This window comes from Equus caballus, chromosome 27, assembly GCF_041296265.1.
Source record: "Equus caballus isolate H_3958 breed thoroughbred chromosome 27, TB-T2T, whole genome shotgun sequence".
Taxonomy (NCBI): domain Eukaryota; kingdom Metazoa; phylum Chordata; class Mammalia; order Perissodactyla; family Equidae; genus Equus; species Equus caballus.
Genome location: NC_091710.1, coordinates 21,363,257 through 21,384,850, shown reverse-complemented (window position 1 = coordinate 21,384,850; position 21,594 = coordinate 21,363,257). Strand labels below are relative to the sequence as shown.

Sequence of the window (21,594 nt, the reverse complement as noted above, 5' to 3'; positions counted from 1 at the left end):
CATTCATAGACCTATGGAAATACTTTATTATTTTTTAAATTTTTTAATTTTTTCTGAAGAAGAGTCACCCTAAGCTAACATCTATTGCCAGTCTTCCTCTCTTTTGAATGTGGGTTGCTGCCACAACATTGGCTGAGGAGCGGTGTAGGTCTGTGGTGTGCATGGGATCTGAATCTGCAGACCTGGGCCACCAAGGCAGAGCATGCTGAACTTGAACCACTAGGCAATGGGGCCAGCCCGGTGGCACAGCAGTTAAGTTTGCACATTCCGCTTCAGCAGCCCAGGGTTTGCCAGTTCAGATCCTGGGTGCAGACATGGCATTGCTTGGCAGGCCATGCTGTGGTAGGCGTCCCACGTATAAGGTAGAGGAAGATGGGCACAGATGTTAGCTCAGGGCCAGTCTTCCTCAGCAAAAAGAGAAGGATTGGCAGCAGATGTTAGCTCAGGGCTAATCTTCCTCAAAAAAAAAAAAAGCATAGAAGTAGGCATTATCAGCCTAGGGTTCTTCTGTAATGGCTAAAATTTTTTAGCTTGGATCGCTTTGTGTAGGACAGAAGACCTAGAATCCATGTATATTCACTACTCCATTTTGAAAATGTCCCCCCAAATTAATAAAGTACATAGCCAAGTAAATTTTTCTTATTGTGACCATATTTTTAAGTATACATTCTTGCGACTTGTACTGTAGATTATAATTATACAATGGAAAGTTCACTAAATATATATTGTTGGCCAATCCATGAGGCAGGTAATCTTGAACCATCAGAGACTCTTTGCTGACTACATCTTGAAAATCACTGGTTTGAGGCACGGTAATTTAGAAGTGGTGATGGAAGTAATGTGTATATATGTATATACCCATTTGTGACCTCAAGATTTCAAATTTCAAGAACTAGACTTGTGCCTCTTATTTCCTAGAAGTGTATATCTGGCACTTAAAGGGTTCTGGGTCCTGTCCTGTTGAGTCTCATGGACAATTACAACTTGGCTATGAGCTAGACTAAGGAGTGGGCTGGAAAGGACTGGTATATACCAGCAGGGACATAGGGTGGGGCTCCAGGAGTGTCCAGTCTTTTCTCACCCTTGGTGAAGTGTTACTGCTCTGAGTTTATCTTAATGGACAGTAAGAACTGAATATGATTTTTATCAGCGGTAGTATTAGATGGAAGTTGGATTTGGCCAAACTGGTTTTAGATCTTGGGAGGTACACATCTGTGTATCCATGTATGTCTCTAAAATACACCTGCCCTTGTGAGTGCTTTTTAGTGGAGGAGAGACCTTTATTTTGCTTTCTTTAACCTCTTCATCCCTTCCTAAATTGGCATGATATATATATATAATTTTGTAGTGGAAGGAAGCTCAGAGATCATCCCAGTTCTGTGGGTCTCTCCTGCTAACTACACATTTGAATCACTTGGGGAAACATTTTTAAAGTACTTACTTGAGAGCACTAGAATGGAGAGCACTCCCAAGAGATTCTGATTTAATTGGTTTGGGTGGGCATTTTTAAAAAATTCCTCAAGTGATTCTGGCATCTGCCATCAAAAGGTGGAGTCGGATTGATCTCCTCTTGAATGGGGACCTGCCTCAGGACTCGTTTCTAAGAAATAGAACGTGGTGGAATGTGACACTGGATGACATGAGATTAGGTTAGAAATGGCAGTATAACTTCTATCTGGCTCTTGGGATGCTTGCCTCTGGAACCCAGCCACCATGTTGTGAGGAAGCCCAGGCTACATGTAGGTGTTCAGCTCACAGACCCTGGAAGGCTCTGACAACCAGCATCAACTGCCACACACAGGAGTGAGCAAGCCTTCAGAGGATTCCAGCCCCCCAGCCTTTGAGCCACTCATCTGATACCAAACTGTGCAGTTTGCAGATTCATAAGCAAAATAAATGGTGGTGGTGGTCTAAGCCACTAAGTTATGGAGTGTTGTATTGCATAGCAGTAGATAGCCAGACATAATATAATATTAAAGAATTCTGTTTTTTTATTGAGGTCACATTGGTTTATAATATGTAAATTTCAGGTGTACATCATTATATTTCAACTTCTGTGTAGACTATATCGTGTTCACCACCAAAAGTCTAGTTGCTATCCGTCATGACACAAATGTCCCCCTTTACCCCTCTCACCCTTCCCCCATCCCCCTTCCTCTCTGGTAACCACCAGTCTGTTCTCTGTATCTATATGTTTGTTTTTTGTTGTTTTTTATCTTCCACATATGAGTAAAAGCATGCAGTATTTGTCTTTCTCCATCTGACTTGTTTCAGTTAGCATTAAAGAATTTTAAACATTCATTCATGCCCCACAGCCTATAAACTTAAAAATTTTTTGTGTGCATCACCTTTCACTCTGGCAGTATGTGTCCATATTTTATGGTTGTGTTAATAGCATGTATGTATAATTTTGTATCTATGTTTTCTTTGGGGATTTTATCAGCCATTTTTACATTTTACTAGATAATCTTCATAAAGATTATTAAAACTGGGTATCTAATGGTCCATGCAGTACATATACCTGTGCTTTTGGAGGATCTAAGTAAGCCCTGTCTTAACAGCTAGTTTCCCCTGTTAGTTCGTCTTTCTGTATAAAGGAGCCTTGGTATACCTGCCGAGCAGGTAATGTAGAGTCTGGGTGGGTCAGCGTCTGTTCTGTTCCCTCTCCTGGAAGCTTAACTCAGTGCAGGTCCTGTTGATGCCAAATTGCTGAAGGTGGTCGAGTGCAGAGGACAGCATGTTACTTAAAGTGTTTGAGTTATCTTAATGTTTGTGCTTCAGATTTACCCTCACTACAGTGGCGTTGGTATTATTTGGGGTAGAGTTCCTAGGAGTGGACTTTCAACTAAGTCGAGAATGATTTGGAAAAGGGCAGAGAAGAAAGCCTGGATATAAAGGAGAAAGATAAATGACCTGAGTTTTCTTGCCTGATGTGAAAGGGATTGATCAGGTCAGGTTAGAGAAGATGGGACATTTGTCAGCTGGTTGACATTACACTCCCAAGTGTAGTCAGTTGGGACCGAGTGGGGGCTGTGAGGAAGTTGGAGGTGGTGGGGCAGTGGTGTGATGGCGTGAGTTTTTGAGTCTAGTGCCCTCTGCTTGAATACCAGGGCTTTTCTTCCCAGCTCTGAAACTGTCGTCAGACTTTCCGATCTGCCTTCTCATCTAGAGAGTGGGAGTAGTAATACCTACTTCACATGGTTGTAGGGAAAGAGGTCATGTTAACCAGGCCTGTCCTCCTTACCCCAGTGAGAAGGCTGATTTTAACTTAACCTTTAGTAACTTAAAGGATGAACTGAGGGAGATGAGAATGCGGTTGTGGTGGGGACGGTCACAGGAAGTAGTTTTAGGTTTTATCATTTCAGGTCTGTCTGTTCATAGGGAGACTTTGAGGAAGAGAAATATTGGGAGTTGATTAATTACATGCAGCCCTTACTGACTGCCTACTATGCAAAGCAGTCAGTTAGACTGCAGGAATGCAAATATGGGTAAGTTCCGGCTTCTGCCACTCAAGGTGTTGATAGTCCGGTAGGAAGACAAACGTATGCATTCACAACTAAGTTAGAATGTGATTGCCAATTACAGTGCACAGCGAAGATCAGCTCTGACTGGAGGAATTGTGTAGACAGCATTTCATACAAAATTTGGCATTTGAGCTAGATCTGAAAAAGGAAAGAGCATTCTAGAAGTGCAGTGGGTAAAGATGAGAAAGTACAGGCTTGTTTAGAGATGGTACATAGTTCAGAAGAGAAAAAAACATTTGGTGCATGGTGGGAATGAAGTAGATGATAAAACAAAGTGTGTCTTTGGGCCTGGAGAAGCCGTTGGAAGTTTCTGAGTAGAGAAGTGATGTGAGCAGCCTGGCAGCATGTGTTCGGATGGATGGGGGGGAGGAACAAGCAGTTAAACAGCCATTGCCTTAGTGTAGGCAGAAGAGTGAGCAGTGAGCGGAGCGAGGGGCACGACGCAGCTGTGAGTGCCCTTCAGGGGAGGACTGCGCACTGAGTGACAAATGAGGAGCCCGAAGGCGTGGGTGAGCAGCACCACAGGAGGAGGGCTGGAGGCAGGGGCGCCCTTGGGGCTGGGGGGCAGCTGTCTTTATCCTCCATGTGCCGGATGATGAGGGCTGGACCCAGGTGAGAAGGGGACCAGCGGGTGATTGGAGACGGGAGGGCGCCCCTTTTGTAAGGTCAAGTGTGTGGATTGGACAGTAGCTACAGAGATTATGGCTGACACAGGGAGAGACTTGGTAAAGATGTAGTCTTCGTGTGGGAAATAGAAGGCGATGGATGAGGGGAGCGGATTTTTGTAAGCATCTGATTCTTGGGGTTTGTGTAGTTAGTCATGGGAAAAGGCCCAGGAGGCTGACTGAAGGAGGGAAGCTCTGCGCTGAGACTAGTGTTGCCACGACAGTTACACCTTACTCCTGTGAGTGGTTCCCAAGTTGGAGTGTTCTGTAGAGTGAAGAACCAGCAAAAAGGCCATCATGCGCATTTCTAAGGGCTGGGCCTTCGTTTCACCTGCCAAGCTTTGCATTGGGTTTAATGTTACCTGAGAGTCCAGCATTGTTAGTGTCCTAAAATGATCTCCTCCGTCTGGGAGAAGCTGAAAAGGGAATAAGGAACCTGATACTGAATAGCATAGTAAATGGCATCTCAGATCAGGAGAAGGGAGAGGAGGTTTATAGGGAAATGAGCTCCGAACCTAGGAGTCTCAGTTTTATTCTGGATGTCTGAACACTCTACTTAAATTCACAGTGTGGAGAAGCCACTTCTGTGGCCGTCAGACGTCGCTGACATACAGGGCTCCTTTCATTCAGGCCTGTGCACCAGGGTGAAGTAATCCAAGTCACTGGCCAGCCATTCTTTAACAGGCTGCTCCCAGCCAGCCCCCAGGTTCCTTCAACCCTGCCCTCTTTCCCTACTTTTTTTTTTTTTTTTTTTTTGAGGAAGATTAGCCCTGAGCTAACATCTGCTGCTAATCCTCCTCTTTTTGCTGAGGAAGACTGGCCCTGAGCCAACATCTGTGCCCATCTTCCTTTACTTTATATGTGGGACGCCTACCACAGCATGGCTTGACAAGCGGTGTATAGGTTCCGCACCCGGGATCCAGGCCGCTGAAGCGGAACATGCGAACTTAACCACTGAGCCATCGGGCCGGGATCCCCCCCAACACACTCTTGACTTTGGGCAATTCTTTTTTTTTTTTCTGCTTTTTCTCCCCAAATCTTCCCAGTACATAGTTGTATATTTTAGTTGTGGGTCCTAGTTGTGTGGGACACAGCCTCAGCATGGCCTGATGAGTGGTGCCGTGTCCATGCCCAGGATCCAAACTGGCGAAACCCTGGGCCACCAAAGTGGAGCGCGTGAACGTAACCACTTGGCCATGGGGCCGGCCTCTGGGCAGTTCTTTCCTAGGCACGGAAACATTTTGTAAGGTACCTGAAGTTTGAAAAAGTAAAGCTAGAAGTAAAAGTAGGTGGGCAAGGGGATGTCTGTGACAGAGCTTTGTCGCAGAGCTAGGAGATGTAGAATCTCATTTAACCAGTACCTTCCCAATTAAAACAAAAAACCACAGCCATCTCAAATTTTGCATAGTGCAGCAGTCCTCACTGACATGAAGTCCTCAAGGGGCGTGATGTCAGACATTCCTGCCTGTTGCTCTAAGTATCGGAGGTGTCAGGACAGAACCACATTTTTCTGATTCTGACCATGCTTGCAATACCAACACAGAGTCTTAGCCAAAATGGAAAACCCTAAACTCTAGTTGAGTGATCTGTGTGCCAGGGCTGTTGTCAACTCTCTTATCCTTTATTCACCTCTTCCCTGGATGGAATTCATCTTCCTCCATTTGGGGGGTTATATATACATTTTCTTCTAGAAAAAAATCATCTGTACACAGAGCCAAAAGACATCAATGGCTAAATATCTGATATAGAACATGGGTTATGTGAGTTTCCTTGCCTTAGACCTTGCCTTGAGTGGGTGTCTCTGTAAGCCATCTGTTTTTTCTAAAACTGTTTTAGAAGAAACTCTTTGATGTTTGAAGAAGTTTCCAGATGAGGTCAGATCACTGGTTAGACTCGTGTCCGTGCTGGTTCTGGCTCTCGCGGACACCTAAGGCTCTGCCACAGACTCTGCGTGTGCTTCAGGCCGTGTGCATTCTGCTGTGTCGGGATGGGAGGGCTCTTGCCCACCTTGCATCACCGTGGAGACAGGTTTGAAATGACGCTTTTTAAGGTATCTCTGCTATTTCTTTGACTCCTAGTGGACATAACTTTGTGTGCAGTGATAACACCTGCTAGTAGGGAGTAAGTGAGCTCGTGTCTCCAGCGGTCCTGATTTGATAGTGGGAGAGACCCAGCCTCTGTCTTCCTATAGTTAAAAGGATTTTAGTGAAGGAAGGGAAGCCCTAGGAAGAGCCTCTCTTTTCTAGCTCTCTTCTGGAGTCCCTTATTATTTCAATAATAATGAGGACAATTAGGGCATTTTATAGTTTCCCAAGTTGTGTCACATATATCTCATTTGATCCTGAGTGATCCCATGAAGTAGGAGGTTGACATACCATTCTGTTTTGTAGATAGAAAAGACCAACATTCAGAGCGTTGGAATGAGTTGCTTAAGGGACATAGCATACGTGCCAAACTTGGGATTTGAACCTAGAATTTTTAATCTCTTAATAGTGTTCTTTTCTTTTTCTTTCTTTCTTCTTTTTTTTAACACTAAGCCCCTCAGGCCTTTCTGTGTCAGATGTGAAGTTCTCCTGTTAAAAGGTTACTCAGGGTGAATGGACAGTCCAGACATAAATATTATTTAAATCCTTTACTTGAAAACTAAAATCGTTGCTTTCTCGGAATAATTTGGGAAGTAGGCAGCGTTGTGTGGCAGGCAGTAGCTTAAAGGATGCTTTACGTGGTGGTTTGTGAATAGTTGCTGTTTGGCAGGAAGGAAGGAGTGTGTGAGGTGTGTGCACTGTTGGCTGGTGAGTGCCTTGAGGAACATGGAGACAGATTTAGGCAGTGAGAAGCAGGCCTGAGAAACCCACCCAAGCTCCTTAGTTTCCAGCTCTTTCCTTTAGGTGACTTAACTTTTGGTCCTCCTTATCAAGGACGGGGCTGCTCTAGGAGGAGAGGGCTTTGAGTCTCCATTTAGAATGAATGCTTTCTTGGTTACGATCCGATCTCAGGTGACTGGGCTTGAGGCTTTCACAGCATGGAAATGGAGGTGTTCTCTGAAGGAAAAGATCTCATTCTTGTTGATTGCCGTTTTTCCCCCACAGTGGGCCACCTTGAGAATGGAGAGAGGAGCCAAGGAGAAGAACCATCAACTTTACAAGCCCTATACCAACGGTAAGACTGGGACTAAATCCTTGTCCTAAGAGATCCCTTTGAGATATGTTCCTGGGAGCTTTTAATTCCACACCTGCTCTTCCCCATCTAAGAGCAGGATGTGTACTCTCAGTATTTTTAACATGCGTTCTCCCACTGTGCTGCTTGACAGGGGTGTTCTCTTTTGCAGGAATCATTGCAAAAGATCCCACTTCACTGGAAGAAGAGATCAAAGAAATTCGTCGAAGTGGTAGTAGTAAGGCTCTGGATAATACTCCAGAGTTTGAGCTCTCCGACATTTTCTACTTTTGCCGGAAAGGAATGGAGACCATTATGGATGATGAGGTGACGAAGAGATTCTCAGCAGAGGAGCTGGAGTCCTGGAACCTGCTGAGCAGAACCAATTATAACTTCCAGTATATCAGCCTTCGGCTCACTGTCTTATGGGGCTTGGGAGTGCTGATTCGGTATTGCTTCCTTTTGCCGCTCAGGTGAGGGCAGGGCCTGATGGGGACAGACTTGAGCTGCTGCTGCCTAAGCCTGATGCAGGATCCCCCTACCTCGGTCTCCTCGCTTTGTTTTCCCATTTTAGAAAGAAGGATAATGTGATTCTTTCACTGGCCAGTCCTTCTGACTCTTGGAAGGGTACTGTGCTGGTTATCCTTTAAAGGCCCTTGGATTCTCTGCCTATCAGACAGAAATAGTTTGGGGTCTTAAAGACAGAGTGCTTGTCCAGGTGGACTAAACACAGGGACAGGGAACACAATGTCCTTTCTGGCCACTCCTCCTGGACACAGCTAACTCTTTCCTCCAGCGTGCCTCTCTGGTGCAGAGGCAATATTGATCTCTGAGTTTTTCTGTACCATGTGCTGTTCTGAGTCTCTCTTGCCAGATGCTGGTACCTTCAGACTCTATTTCCTGTTGCTTCACAGAGAAGCTGTGCTTCTGCCAGGGTTTAAAGCCAAAGGGAAGGGTAAGACGGCAGGGCAGCAGGTGCCTGAGGGCAGAACAGCCAACGTTAGGATTTTCCATCATTTTGGCTGCCTGATGCCTGAGGAGATTGTGTCAGCTGAAAGCCGGCTCCGTAGTTCACTGTGAGCTGGAATCAGAATGATCTCTGGCTCTGATAGGCCCTCTCAGTTTCCAGATGGAGCTCTTCTCTAGGTCCCGGGTGATGGGATCATGGGGTGGTTTTCATGATACCCATTTTCATTTCACACATTCAGTTCTATACTAGGTGCGAGCATTTGTTGGCTGTGTTTTAACTTGTCTTCTTGTTACAGGATAGCTCTTGCTTTCACGGGCATTAGCCTTCTGGTGGTAGGCACAACCATGGTGGGATACTTGCCAAATGGGAGGTGAGTCGAGTGCGAGTGTCCATGTCTGAAGGGTTCTTACTTCTGGGATTGCTGGCTCCAATATTGAAGGCCAGCCTGCTGCTTTGGGTACAGCCAAATCCACAGAATCTTAGGTGGATAAAATAACCCAGTAATCACAGTGGCATCATCATTAAAGTCTTATTTTTTACTGATCCTGCTCTGTGACTGTTCTTTGTGCCCTCCGAGACTCACACTCTTCCCATTTTAAAGACAAAAGGGAGAAACGACAAAACTGTAGTTCCGGGTGAGCAGATTTTATAGCATATTGTTTAGTTTTGAGTATTCTGCTGTGTCGATAAATTGGGGGCAAGAAATGTACGTAGGGCTCTTTTGTTTGTTTTTTTAAAGACGAATTTGCTCCTTCTGGTAAAGTTCCAGGGCTAGTAAAGCTCTCTTCCACCCGGGCTGCTGAGGAGGTTTGCCTGCTTCCGCCTGCCTAGGTGCTGCTGGGAGGGGAAGGGATCTAGGAGACTCACCTGTGCTGGGAATTCAGGGCTGTGAATGCTGACCCCGTTAACTCAGGTGAATTTAAGCAGTTCTCGTCATTTCTGTTCGTTCATGTGTAGACATAAAGATGCTAATTCCTCACAGGGTTTTACCATATATACTAATATCTATAAAGATACTTTGCAGTCATAAAGGACTCTAGGCAGTGATAGTTAAATTGTTGGAGTCAGCAGTTTTTCCTGTCTTCTTTATGTACACTAAAAACAAAAACGTCTGTCCTGTTGCTCCAGGTTTAAGGAGTTCCTGAGTAAACACGTCCACTTAATGTGCTATCGGATCTGCGTGCGAGCCCTGACGGCCATCATTACCTACCACGACAGGTGAGGTTGCTCTGTACAATCAGAGGGACGTGGTGCTGGTGAAACATGCCCGACTCTGGCAGGTGGGCGGGGCTCCTCTGAGCGCTCAGTCAGAGCCTCTGGGGCTGCCGAGGTGCGGGCTGAGTTCCAGATGAGTGGTTTCACACTAATTTTTGTTGCTTTGCATTTTAAACACAGGAAAAACAGGCCTAGGAACGGTGGCATCTGTGTGGCCAATCACACGTCTCCTATTGACGTCATCATTTTGGCCAGCGATGGCTATTACGCCATGGTAAGACCTCTTTCTCTGGCTTTCCTAGGGTGGGCCTTCTTACATTAGACTGGTCAGGTCTGGGAGGCTCTGGACCCTTCACGTAGCTCTTTCTTTAGGGTACAAACAGGTAAACGTATCTTTGCACATGTTTACACCTTTAGGCGACCTCAGTTGTCACCTTTGTTTCTGTTGCTTTGGGGAACTCCTTGGGACTTCGGTAGGAGATGTCCGGAGCAGAGTCACTGAGAGCGTGGTTGGAGATCAGACTGTAGATATTTAGGTGGACTATAGAAAATGGTGACCGGTGGGGAAGGAGGATTTGAAAGGACTGAGTCAGGGGCGTTGAAGAATCTGCTCAGGGAGAGCGTTGTTACACAAGGTATTGCTCAACTTCATTATTTCCTTTTAGGGTTTTCAGCTATGTTCTTAATTACACATCTTTGGAATCACTGACTAAAAGGAGAAATTTAAGATTCAGGTAGTTTAATAGTGGTTTCTTAGTAGTGAGAAACCTTTATGGTTATCAATAGAATGTTAGAGGGTGAAAGGTTGGGGTACTTGTGGGGTTGGGGGCTTCCTCCACAGAGTGGGGGATTTGTGCAACGATGGCTTCACCACCAGTTGTTCCCTTGTCTGTGATTAGGTGGGACAAGTGCATGGTGGCCTCATGGGTGTGATTCAGAGAGCCATGGTGAGGGCCTGTCCTCATGTCTGGTTTGAGCGCTCAGAAGTGAAAGATCGCCACCTGGTGGCTAAAAGGTAAGCCAGCAAGATTGTGCTGTTCTGTATGACCAGTTGTAGAGAAAGGATGCATTTTAGGGGTAGTTATCCCTCCGCAGTGGAGTTACAGCATCTTCTACACCAATCCTATACTGCGTTCATAATAAAAAAAATTTTTTTTGACATGGAATATAAAAAATATAGAAACCCTAGTATTGTTTATCGAGTTAGTAATGTTTCTTAACCAGTTTTGTTGTACTCATTGTAATAAACAGCATATGAACTTTTTAAAGAAAACTATTGAGATTGCAGTAGTTTATGACATTGTGAAATTTCAGTCGTACGTTGTTTGTCAGTCACCATATAATCGTGCCCTTTTACCCCTTATGCCACCCCACAACCCCCTTCCCCTCTGGTAACCACTAATCTGTTCTCTTTGTCCATGTATTTCTTTATCTTCCACATATGAGTGAAATCACGTCGTGTTTTTCTTTCTCTATCTGCCTTATTTCACTTAACATAATACCCTCAAGGTCCATCCGTGTTGTTACGAATGGGACGATTTTGTCCCTTTTTTTTAATGGCTGAGTAGTATTCCTTTGTGTATGTATACCACATCTTCTTTATCCATTCATCCATTGATGAGCACTTGGATTGCTTCCACTTTCTGGCTATAGTGAATAATGCTGCAGTGAACATAGGGGTGCGTAAGTCTCTCTGAATTATTTCAAGTTCTTTGGATAAATAGCTAGTAGCTGGGTCATAGGGTATTTCTATTTTTAATTTTCTGAGAAATCTCCATACTGTTTCCCTTAGTGGCTGCACCAGTTTGCATTCCCACCAGCAGTGTATGAAGGTTCTCTTTTCTCCACATCCTCTCCAACATTTGTTATTTTTTGTCTTGGTAATTATAGATGTTGTAATGGGTGTGAGGTGATATCTGATTGTGGTTTTGATTTGCATTTCCCTAATGATTAATGATGTTGAGCATCTTTTCATGTGTCTGTTGACCATCTGTGTATCTTCTTTGGGAAAATGTCTGTTCACATCCTCTGCCCATTTTTTGATTGGGTTGTTTTTGTTGTTGTTGTTGAGTTGTGTGAGTTCTTTATATATTACGGAGATTAACCCCTTGTTGGATGTATGATTTGCAAACATTTTCTCCCAGTTGGTGGATTGCCTTTTCATTATGTTCCTGGTTTCCTTTGCCTTGCTGAAACTCTTTAGTCTGATGAAGTCCCATTTGTTTATTTTTTCTTTTGTTTCCCTTGCCTGAGTAGACAGGGTATTTGAAAAGATGCTTCTGAGACCAACGTCAGAGTGTAGTGCCTATATTTTCTTCTAGGAGTTTTATGGTTTCATGTCTTACCTTCAAGTCTTTGATCCATTTTGAGTTAATTTTTGTGTATGGTGAAAGATAATGGTCTACTTTCATTCTTCTGCATGTGGCTCTACAGTTTTCCCAGCACCATTTGTTGAAGAGACTTTCCTTTCTCCATTGTATGTTCTTGGCTCCTTTGTCGAAAATTATCTGTCCACAGATGAAACAGCATATGAACTTTTAATGCTATTTGAAATCTCAAAATGAGTTTATCACAAATAAAAACACACTTAAGGCAATGGAACAAGGTCCTGCTCTGTTTTCAAGCTTGGAAAAAAGGTCAGTATAGTACGAGCGATGACAGGAGCTTTGCAGTAAATGGAGAGGAATCAGGACGCAGCTGAGACCATCTTTGCTGGGGACAGATGAACCCGCCACTAAATTCCCTTTGCTGCATCTTTAGGGACAGTGTTGGCCAGGTGGACTGTAGGTCCAACCCAGCATGGCTGTCAGGAAGTTCGGTAGCAGGTATTTATTCAGGGTGCTCTTGGCAGGGCCTTGTGGCAGGCGTGTCCTTTGTGCAGTCCCCAGTCTGAACAGTGTCCTCTGTGCAGAGACTGTAATACTTAATTGAACAGTTGTATGGATTAAATAGTGATCTGATTTTCCCTTCTAAGTTTTGTCTTTATGAAATAAAGATTGTGGGTTCATGAAAGGTAGGATCATATTTGTTAACTTGCTTTTGTACCACCTAGTGTCACATGTATGTAGATTATTCCTCAATGCATTTTGATGATGATGCACGTAAGGCTGTCTGACCCTTTGTTTTACTTTTCTCTCCTGAAGACTGACTGAGCATGTGCAGGATAAAAGCAAGCTACCCATCCTCATCTTCCCAGAGGGTAAGAAGGCTGCTCACCACAGGGGTCTTCTGTGTGGGGCAGCCCTGCAGGCTGGGGTCTCTGCTGTGTCCTTGGAACCAAGTCTCAACCTTTGTTGGGATGTCTGTTTTCACTGCCTAATGTTAGGTCCCCTTTAAGTTGGTTGTGGGACTGAAAACTCAGGGGAATTCAGAATTTGGACTAAGATTGCCATGGTGTGAACTCCCCCAGTGCAGAAATCCCATCCTTCTATTGTCGTCAGGGTGTCATCTTCTTGTGGAGTTCTTACTGAGACCTCCCAAGTCTGCTGAGTGTCTCTGGCCTTTATCTAGGCTGGTGTGTGTGAATCAGTGAAATGGTCTTGTAATCAGAGGATGGGAAACAGTACAGTATTTTGCCCATCTCTTTTAGGTGTTCATTTATGAGCTAGGGAGATGACAGGTTTATCCTGTTTGAAGGGCCATTAGAAGAATTTTTATTATATTTAGTCATTAAACTCCTAATCTCTGGGGTAAAGGACCAAAAGAAATAGCATTTTACTCTCTCCTGCATTTTAGGAACCTGCATCAATAATACATCGGTGATGATGTTCAAAAAGGGAAGTTTTGAAATTGGAGCCACCGTTTACCCTGTTGCTATCAAGGTACATGACCTCTGAGGGTGTGTGTGGTCGTTACTGCAGCTGCCGTGAATGGGATGCAGCAGGACAAGGTGGAGGAAGGAGCAGTCAGTGGGTTGATCCACTCCAGCGGGCAGCCTGGGGCTGGGTGAGTGTGGGTAGGATGCTAGAGAAGGAGAACGTGACACTGTTCATTACCTAGTTGAAGAGACTAGGGAGAATTTGAATGAGGCACAGCCAGATTCCAGCCCATACCTTGCTCTCACCACCAGGTTCAGGAGCTGGCGCACCCTTCATAAACTGTGTGTATTCCCCCCATTACCTTTTTCTTCATAAACCCAACTAGAATGTAAGGTGCTTCACTTGAAGAGGTGGCTTGCTGAAGGGAGGGGCTGGCGGGTATGGCTGCTCGAGTGGATCTAATAGAGAGGTGAGGGTGGATGGGTGCAGCTGTATCCTCATTCCTGAAGGAAGACTACCTCCGCTGCTTTGGGTTGTCGTATCATCTTTATAAACCAAGGACAGCTTATAAGCATGAGACACATCTAAGAGCTTGTACCTCTGACTGTTCCAGCTCACCCAGAGATGAGATCCAGTTAGCCAGTCAGTTTCCCTTTTTCCCCCTTCACATTCTTCTGATTTTATAGATAGCCACATAGTAGTATTTCTAAAAGAATGTTATTACGTTGTTACTTCTAAAAAACACAGGCTATTGTCCATATGTTTAAAGTATTTAGGTTGGAATCTCGGATTAGCGTAAAGCATTGTTTAAGTTCGGGTCAGAGTTGTGCTTAGGATTTCGTCTCTATGCTTTTGCAGGCGTGCCTCTGCAGAGCATTCTGTAGAAATATTCCTCATTTTCACTCTGCAGCACAGCAGGTGCAGTTGGGAAAGAGGTGTTCCTCTTGGTTAAGCAAGTGCTTGCCAGCCACTCCCCTTTTACCAGGAGTCAAAGCACCAGGGCAGGGATGGCAGATGATGACCGCAGGGAAACCGAGCTATGGGTTAGGGCTGCCCGAGCGATGTGTCAAGGATGCTGTGTCTGGGAACAGCAAGAAGGAAAACAGTCTGTCAGCAGTGTCTTCTGTGGGTGTGGGAACAGGAGTGGTGTTTGTGTCACACGCATTTTAACATTTTGGTGGTCCAGTGCTTCACCACGTGTTTATCAAAAACAGACTAGTAGGTAGAAGCCCTGATCACTCACTCCAGAGCTTCGGTTCTTTCCAGCTGCGTTAGCATCACCTGGAGGGATGTGCCAATGCTGGGCCCCATGCCCAGCATTTCTGAACCTGCATTTCTGATCTGTTCCTGTGTGCTGGTGATGCTGCTGTCGAGAACCACGCTGCAAGAACCCTGCTCTGGAGCAGTGGTTCTTAACCAGTTTTGGGACGTGGACCCTTGAGACGGTTACGACTCCTTTCCAAAGAAAAACGTGTAAATTTTACGTATGCTTTCATTCCGTTCACGATTTATTGAAGCCCATGGGGGATCCACAACTTGCGCTGCGCAGATGTTTTCCTAGTTGTTGGGAAGCCTTCATTGGTAACCAGACTTGAATAACCTTAGCTATTTCAAGGCTCTTTTAACATTTTCAGTAATATTAAGCCATTATCTGATTTTGAGGAATTTATTGCTATTTTGAGCTTTTGCCTTGTTTTTCTCTCAGGTGTCTGCCTAGCCTGGAATAGAATCAACCCTAAACAAAGGATCCTCACACTCACACATAATATCACATTTTTTATCCTTATAGTGCTTTATAAAATATAGCACCACTTCCTTCCAGTCATACTCATTTGCTTCTGTTTAAAACTCATTCTTCTCCCTTGTTTCCTTTTGGTATTATACTGTGAGCTCCTTAAGTTTTCTGTAGTTAAATCTAAATTTCTTAGTTTGTATAATTAAATCTAAATGTCTTCACTTTTGTAGTCAGGTCCTCAACTAGGCATAATTATCCATTTTCTGCTCTGAGGATCATAAAATTTAGGCTTGACAGGCCTAAAAGATCATACAGTTGAAGTGCCACCCCCACCCGCAGCATCCCTGCCAGCGTCCCTGCTCCGGCTCTTCCAGGGAAGGGCGTTTTTGACGCTGGTGACAGCTTGGTCCTGTGGGATAACTCTTGAAATTGTGTCCTTTTATTTTGTCACTCCCTGGTCCCAGGGCTTCACTTTATCATTACACACAGTCAGTCTGTGGTAGCCCCTCAGACTTTTGGTAGGAGTTCCTCTGTTCAGGCATTCTCCTCAAGAACTCAGTCCCTTTTGTTGCTTCGTATGTCACTTCCTCGAGCACCACTCCCAGCCTGCTTACCTGCCACTTGCATTCTTCTGTTTGGGGAGAGTGAGGGGCACAGCTGCAGCCGGTTTCCCACAAAATGCGTGAAGGACAGCCTTGGCCTCTGCTAGTCACTGGCAGAGGAAGGCACATGACCCCCTGGTTGTGGGTGGGAAGTGCGGCACCTGTGTGGCAGGGACCTTGTGAGCTGTCGCCATGTGCCCACTTGCTGGTGAACACTGGTGGCTTCCTCAAAGCAGAGCCACCTCCTCAGCAGATGAGCTGTGTTATAAGTGTAATTACAGAAGCGTATCGTAAGATTTTTAATTGTTTTCTCCTTGGTCTGGGGCACCAGAAGTTAAAAAGTTGGTAGTTGTATAAGAAAATATCTTTATTGGGGAAGGTACATGAAGACGTATTTATGAGTGAATGACGTGATGTTGGGGCGAGGGTTTATAAGAGGGGAGGGGATAGAGGAGGCAAGTATGGTGAACTGTTGGTAATTACTGAGTCTGGGGAATGGCTATATGAAAGTATATTATCCTATTCTCTCTGTTTTTGGGTATGCTTGAAAACTTAAATAATAGATTCTATACACCTGTGAGTGAGTAAGACACGCGACTAACCCCAGGAGGAAGGACATGTGTTTGAGGAAGGCTGTTAGGTATTCTCCCTAATGCCCACAGCAGACTCTGGGGTCAGTCAGGAGAGGTTGGTGTTGCTGGAGGTGAGAACCGCCCAGATGTAGGATTCCTTCGGAATGTTCGTGGAGGGGTCTGGCAGCAGCTTTCTAATACTCATACTGCCCCCCACCTGATGCACTCGGAAAAGTGGCTGTTGACACACACACGTTGTTACCATTTAGCTTGCCGTTGCCTTTTAGTATGACCCTCAGTTTGGTGATGCCTTCTGGAACAGCAGCAAATATGGGATGGTGACATACCTGCTGAGAATGATGACCAGCTGGGCCATTGTCTGCAGTGTTTGGTACCTGCCTCCCATGACCAGAGAGGTAGGTTCCCACACCGGGCAGAGGTCTTCAGCTACCTCTGTGGGACCTCTGTTGAGTGGTCTCACTCCTTCTTTTCTTACAGACAGATGAGGATGCCGTCCAGTTTGCCAATAGGGTGAAAGCGGCCATCGCCAGGCAGGGGGGACTCGTGGACCTGCTGTGGTGAGTCCGAGCCAGCCTGCGCCCGCTGAGTCTGGGAACACGAACTTCCGGAGCAAGCGCTGAAGGCTTGACTCCATTTACAAAGACGACTCCTCTCTCTTCCTGGTGTGGAGGATTGAGCCTCCCAGCTCTGGAGAGTGAGCACTTTGACTCCTTTCTCCTGGTTCCAGCTCGGAAGTGCCCCATGTTACGTATTGACCTTGAGGAACATGGAGCCCAGCAGGCTTCAACTGAAATTGTTGAGTCTGTGTTCCTTTCTGGGGTGTGTACCGGTCTACCAGGGCACCCAAATAGTTTTTGTCTCTTTAGGTAGAGTGACCTGATGCTGATCTGGAAACCTCATAGGAGTACTGGGCTCTCTGAGTCCATGACCTTTAGCAAAACTGGACCATCCTTAGAAAGGCAGAAGTTGTATGTATTGCATTTAGCTTGTTCCCTCCTAGAGCAGGAGTTGACAAACTTTCTCTGTAAGGAGTCAGTAAATACTTGAGACTTTGTGGGCCGTGTGGCCTCTGTTGTAACTGCTCAACTCTGCCATTGTGGTGTGAAAGCAACCAGAGACAATACATGGACGATGAGCGTGTCTGTGTTCCAGTAAAACTTTACTACAAAAACAGGTGTCAGCTAAGTTTGGCCCATGGGCCATAGCTCCGTAGACCCTTATGCTACATAATGAGATGATCAGCTTCTAAATAGCAGGAGAGTAACTGGGATGCAGGCTGGTTCAGGGGAACCTTTCCACCTGCAAGGACTCTTAGTTTTAAGTGCAAGGGCCAGCTCTGAAGGCCATTTGACTAAAGTGGGCATTATAGGAAAAGAAGCTGTAGTAATTCAAGTTTTAAACTGACCTGTGGATTCTTAAGTAATAGCATGGCCCTCAGATTATGGCCTTTTTAAAAATGCTAACATTTATTGAGCAATTCCTGTGTGCCAGACACTGTGTCGTTGGTGCTTTACATGATGGCCTCACTTCATCCTACAGTAACTCCATAAGGGATAAAACTGTTACTCCCATTTTACGTGATGGCCTCACTTCCATCCTGCAGTAACTCCATGAGGGATAAAACCGGTACTCCCATTTTACGTGATGGCCTCACTTCCATCCTACAGTAACTCCATGAGGGATAAAACCGTTACTCCCATTTTACGTGATGACCTCACTTCATCCTGCAATAACTCCATGAGGGATAAAACTGTTACTCCCATTTTACAAGTGAGAAGTTGAGACTCAGAGTCTCAGTAACTGTTGTCACAGACTAAGCACCAGAGCCAGATTTTAGGCTCAGGTCCGACAGGCTGCTGGAGCTGGAATGTTCCACCACTGCTCCATGTTCCCTGTCACTGAGGCCTGGTAAAGACAAGGGGCTCCTTGCTTACAGTGCCTTTGCTGTGGGTTCTCGAGTGCGTAGCAGATGTGCATCTCCCTAGTGTAAGTCTGTCAGTGGTAGGGCTTCATCAGAGACTTTTTCCGCCACTACCACCAACATAATTCAAAAAAAAAGTATAGCAGAAAGACAAAAGTTGGCTGGGATTTTCCTTAGTTACTGCAGGTGATGCTAATTCTAGAGTTAGGCAAGGAGGTGGGATGACGGTGGGAGTGGGACCTTGAAGAAGCAAGTCCAAGTGTGCAGGATTTATTTGGGGTGTTGGAGGAGGTGCTGGGGTGTTAGCCCAGAACTCTGAGAGTCACTTGGGTTCCCTTACACTACCGGCCCTTGAGCGCAGAAGCAGTAAGAACTTGTATTTCCCCTCGTGTTCGTTGTTTGGGTGAATTTGGAGAATCCTTGGGTCTGATTTTACAGGTTTTATTTCACAGATAAATCTTACAGATTCATTCTAAGTCTCAATATTTCCTAAGCTTGGCTCAGCTTCCATGGTGCCAGAATGCCTCCTTTATCTTTTGTCAGGTGGCGATGAATGTTCCAGTAGAATTTTAAACTCCTTGGTAGACTAAGCAATTACAAAGTGCCTTCAGTATGGGTAGGGAATTCTGACCCCAGGGCAGGAGTGAGAGTTTAAGGTAGAAAGGGCGCATTCCAGGAGTCCAGGGCCAGTTTCTGAGGTTGTGCTGATGAGAGCGCCCTGGAGTCCTTTTGTTTCTGGTGGGTTTTTCTTGGTGTTTGAGCAGCATGTGCATCTGGCTGTGGCGCGAGGGCGGGTGAGAAGCCTGCTCTGCTGTTACAGCCAGTCTTTCTGCCACCAGGGATGGGGGGCTGAAGAGGGAGAAGGTGAAGGATGCATTCAAGGAGGAGCAGCAGAGGCTGTACAGCAAGATGATTGTTGGGAACCACGAAGACAGGAGCCGGTCCTGAGCCCATGGTCGCACCGGCTGGGGCTGCCGCGCCTGAATCCTGACACGTGAGCCAGCTGGAGTTGTCACCGCCTCTGCCCCCACTGCTGCATCCTTTCCAGACTCCAGGGCTCTTCCGGCTGCTCTGGAGCCCAGGACTCCAGCTTCTTCAGAGCCGCCCCGGGATCCTGGGCTGGCCGTCTGAAGTGAACAGTGCTGGGTGTTGCTGCCCAGGACGAGATGCCTTCTTGTTTCTTGTACCATAAGTCCGTTGGAGGAATGCCATTAAAGTCAGCTCTCCACCTGTGCGCATCCACGGCTGAGTGGTTGGGGAAAACTGGCCCCATTCCTGTATCCGAGTTGTTAGGATGTTGGTCTGTTACAGATGGCCACCTGCCAGGGACTTTGCTGGGGAAAGGATCTCCCCACCCGTGAGGAAAGGCACCACCGAGGCAGTGCGGCTCGCTTTAACCTGAACACCACCCGCCAGCCTTGGAGCTCTGCAGACTTGATAAAAAGAAAGCTTGTCTGCAGGGGCTTTCAGCAAAATGAAGTTTTAAATTCTTTGCTGCTGCCCACTGGCAGTAACCAAAGGGGAGGGGAAGAGGCAAGGTGGGCCAGTGACTGGTGTGCAGTGGCCGCCAAGAGGCATTTTGCACTCAAACTCCACGCTCACCCTGAACTCCAGTGTGACTTTCTCTCTGTTAACATGTGCCTCAGTTTCCCTGTCTCTAACCTGGACCAGGAGGGGAAGGGTGGCGATACGTACCTCACAGGGTGGTTGTGGGGGTGGGAGGCTACTGGGAGTGAAGGACAGGTCTGTGAAGAGCGGCAGGACAACGTCTGAGCTCAGAGCTGCTGCCCAGGGCTTGGGGTTTGTTTTGTGAGTAAATAAAATTGTCTTCTGTGGTGAATGAATTGAGGGGTTTTTCCCTTCACTCTTTCTCCCCTAGATGTACCCCTAAGCAACAGGTTTCTAATCAGAGTTACAGTTCTCTCACTTGAACACCTGTAGAATGTTGGGACTAGGAAATCCACATGACCTCTGGGATGAGGACAGGTATTGTTGGGAAGACGGTAAACGACTTGTGTGACATCTGCATCTCTCTCTGATGAGTTTAGAGTTCTCAGCACAGACTGGGATGTGGATCTCTGCACAGGTGGGGACTCCACTGGTGGAGTTTGGGGAGAGAGTGAGGGTGGCAGGGGCAGCATGGAGGTAAGGACAATGGGAAGCAATGAGGAATATGGGAGCAGGGAGGAGCAGCGGTTCTAGAAGGGTTGGCGAGGGTGGCAGGAGGGGCAACGAGATCTTTGGTGCCCCTTGGGCTTCCATCCGGCCAGAGAGAAACTGGGCTTCCTGCACCCGCCTGCAGTCCCTGTGAGGGCAGATCCGAAGCCAAGCATCCCTTGCCAGCGCTTGCTTCCAGTGCCCACCAATTTCAACATCCCTTGGAGGAGAGCCTTGCCTCACCCCCGTTTGCCCATCTCTCCATCCCCCCGGCACCCTCCCCTGGCTCCAGCATGGCAGTCACAACACACCTTCCAGGTCTTTGCACAAGCCATTCTAAGTGTCACCTCTCCAAGGCTGCCCTCTGGGCGATTTGGCGATGGGGAAGTGAAGCCCTGCTCCTGAGGCAGCCGATCTGGTGGCCTCTCCTCCCTGCCCTTAGTCTGACTCACCTCGGTGGCCTTCCGGTGCCGCTGCCTCCCTGAACAGCCCCCAGCTCCTCCTCCCCGCCCTCTTGCTAGCCAGTGAGAAATTCTCTCTCTCAAATAAAAACACTATTAGGACTGTAAGAACAGGCTGTTATGAACTCTTCTACAAAATGTTCGGGAGTAAAGTGGTTTTCAGCTTACAGGAGGTGATATTTGCAGCGTTTAAAAGCTATCCAGAATGATCTTTAAAAATTGGGCTTGAAGATCAAGTTCCCTTTTTAAAAAGCTGCCATTTAGTGATTCTCACAGGTGTTTTTTAATACTTTGTTTTTAGTTTTCTCATGTTCTTTTCAGCAAGCCTGTCCATTGTTGATGACCTAGCAGAGTGCTGGGGAGCTTGGTTCAGACCCCTGCTCCATGACAAGTGCTTGTGGGGGCTGGGTAGCGTTTTGTTCCTCTCTCACTCAGCAGAGGGAGGCGAATTACACCCCCAAAGAGAGATCGCCCAAACTTATTTGGTGCTTGTTACAAGCGTGCAGACTCATCAGACTGCTCCATCCTTTTAGATTGGGGTCCCTGCAGGCCCCATGTTAATCCAGAAGTCAGAACACCTGGTTTGAGATGACAGGGTTGGTCTTGAGTGGTGAACCTCATGGCACTTAAGAATAAGGACAAAGACGCACGTCGAGTACAGCATCCACTCTTGTGAGCCCGGCAGCGATGAGGACAATCTTGGAAGAAAACCAAATGGAATTACTTAGTGGGATGAGCACAGGCTGGCGTCTAGTCCCACTTCCAAACCTGCTACTCCTTTGCTGTTGTGACTGTATTTCTCTGTTTCCTGATCTGTAACTAAGGACTTGAGCTAAA

The 21,594-nt window shown here is 46.3% G+C and overlaps 1 protein-coding gene across 11 annotated transcripts in view; it reads left to right on the top strand.

Annotated features, from left to right (window-relative positions):
- The window catches only part of GPAT4 (glycerol-3-phosphate acyltransferase 4), a 36,121-nt gene extending 16,138 nt beyond the window's left edge, over window positions 1-19,983 (top strand). For 3 of the 11 annotated variants that reach the window (XM_023630587.2, XM_023630588.2, XM_070253378.1), the window contains 11 exons: window positions 7,279-7,348; window positions 7,518-7,818; window positions 8,611-8,685; window positions 9,444-9,533; window positions 9,711-9,804; window positions 10,430-10,545; window positions 12,674-12,729; window positions 13,266-13,351; window positions 16,485-16,613; window positions 16,696-16,775; window positions 18,979-19,983. In XM_023630587.2, coding sequence (XP_023486355.1) covers window positions 7,279-7,348; window positions 7,518-7,818; window positions 8,611-8,685; window positions 9,444-9,533; window positions 9,711-9,804; window positions 10,430-10,545; window positions 12,674-12,729; window positions 13,266-13,351; window positions 16,485-16,613; window positions 16,696-16,775; window positions 18,979-19,087 — 1,206 coding nt within the window. In that variant the 3' untranslated portion in view covers window positions 19,088-19,983. Of the gene's footprint in view, window positions 1-7,278; window positions 7,349-7,517; window positions 7,819-8,610; window positions 8,686-9,443; window positions 9,534-9,710; window positions 9,805-10,429; window positions 10,546-12,673; window positions 12,730-13,265; window positions 13,352-16,484; window positions 16,614-16,695; window positions 17,038-18,978 lie in introns of all 11 variants that reach the window. The other 8 variants (XM_023630590.2, XM_070253379.1, XM_070253380.1 and 5 more) reach the window with 5 other exon arrangements.
- Window positions 19,984-21,594: the final 1,611 nt, after the last annotated feature.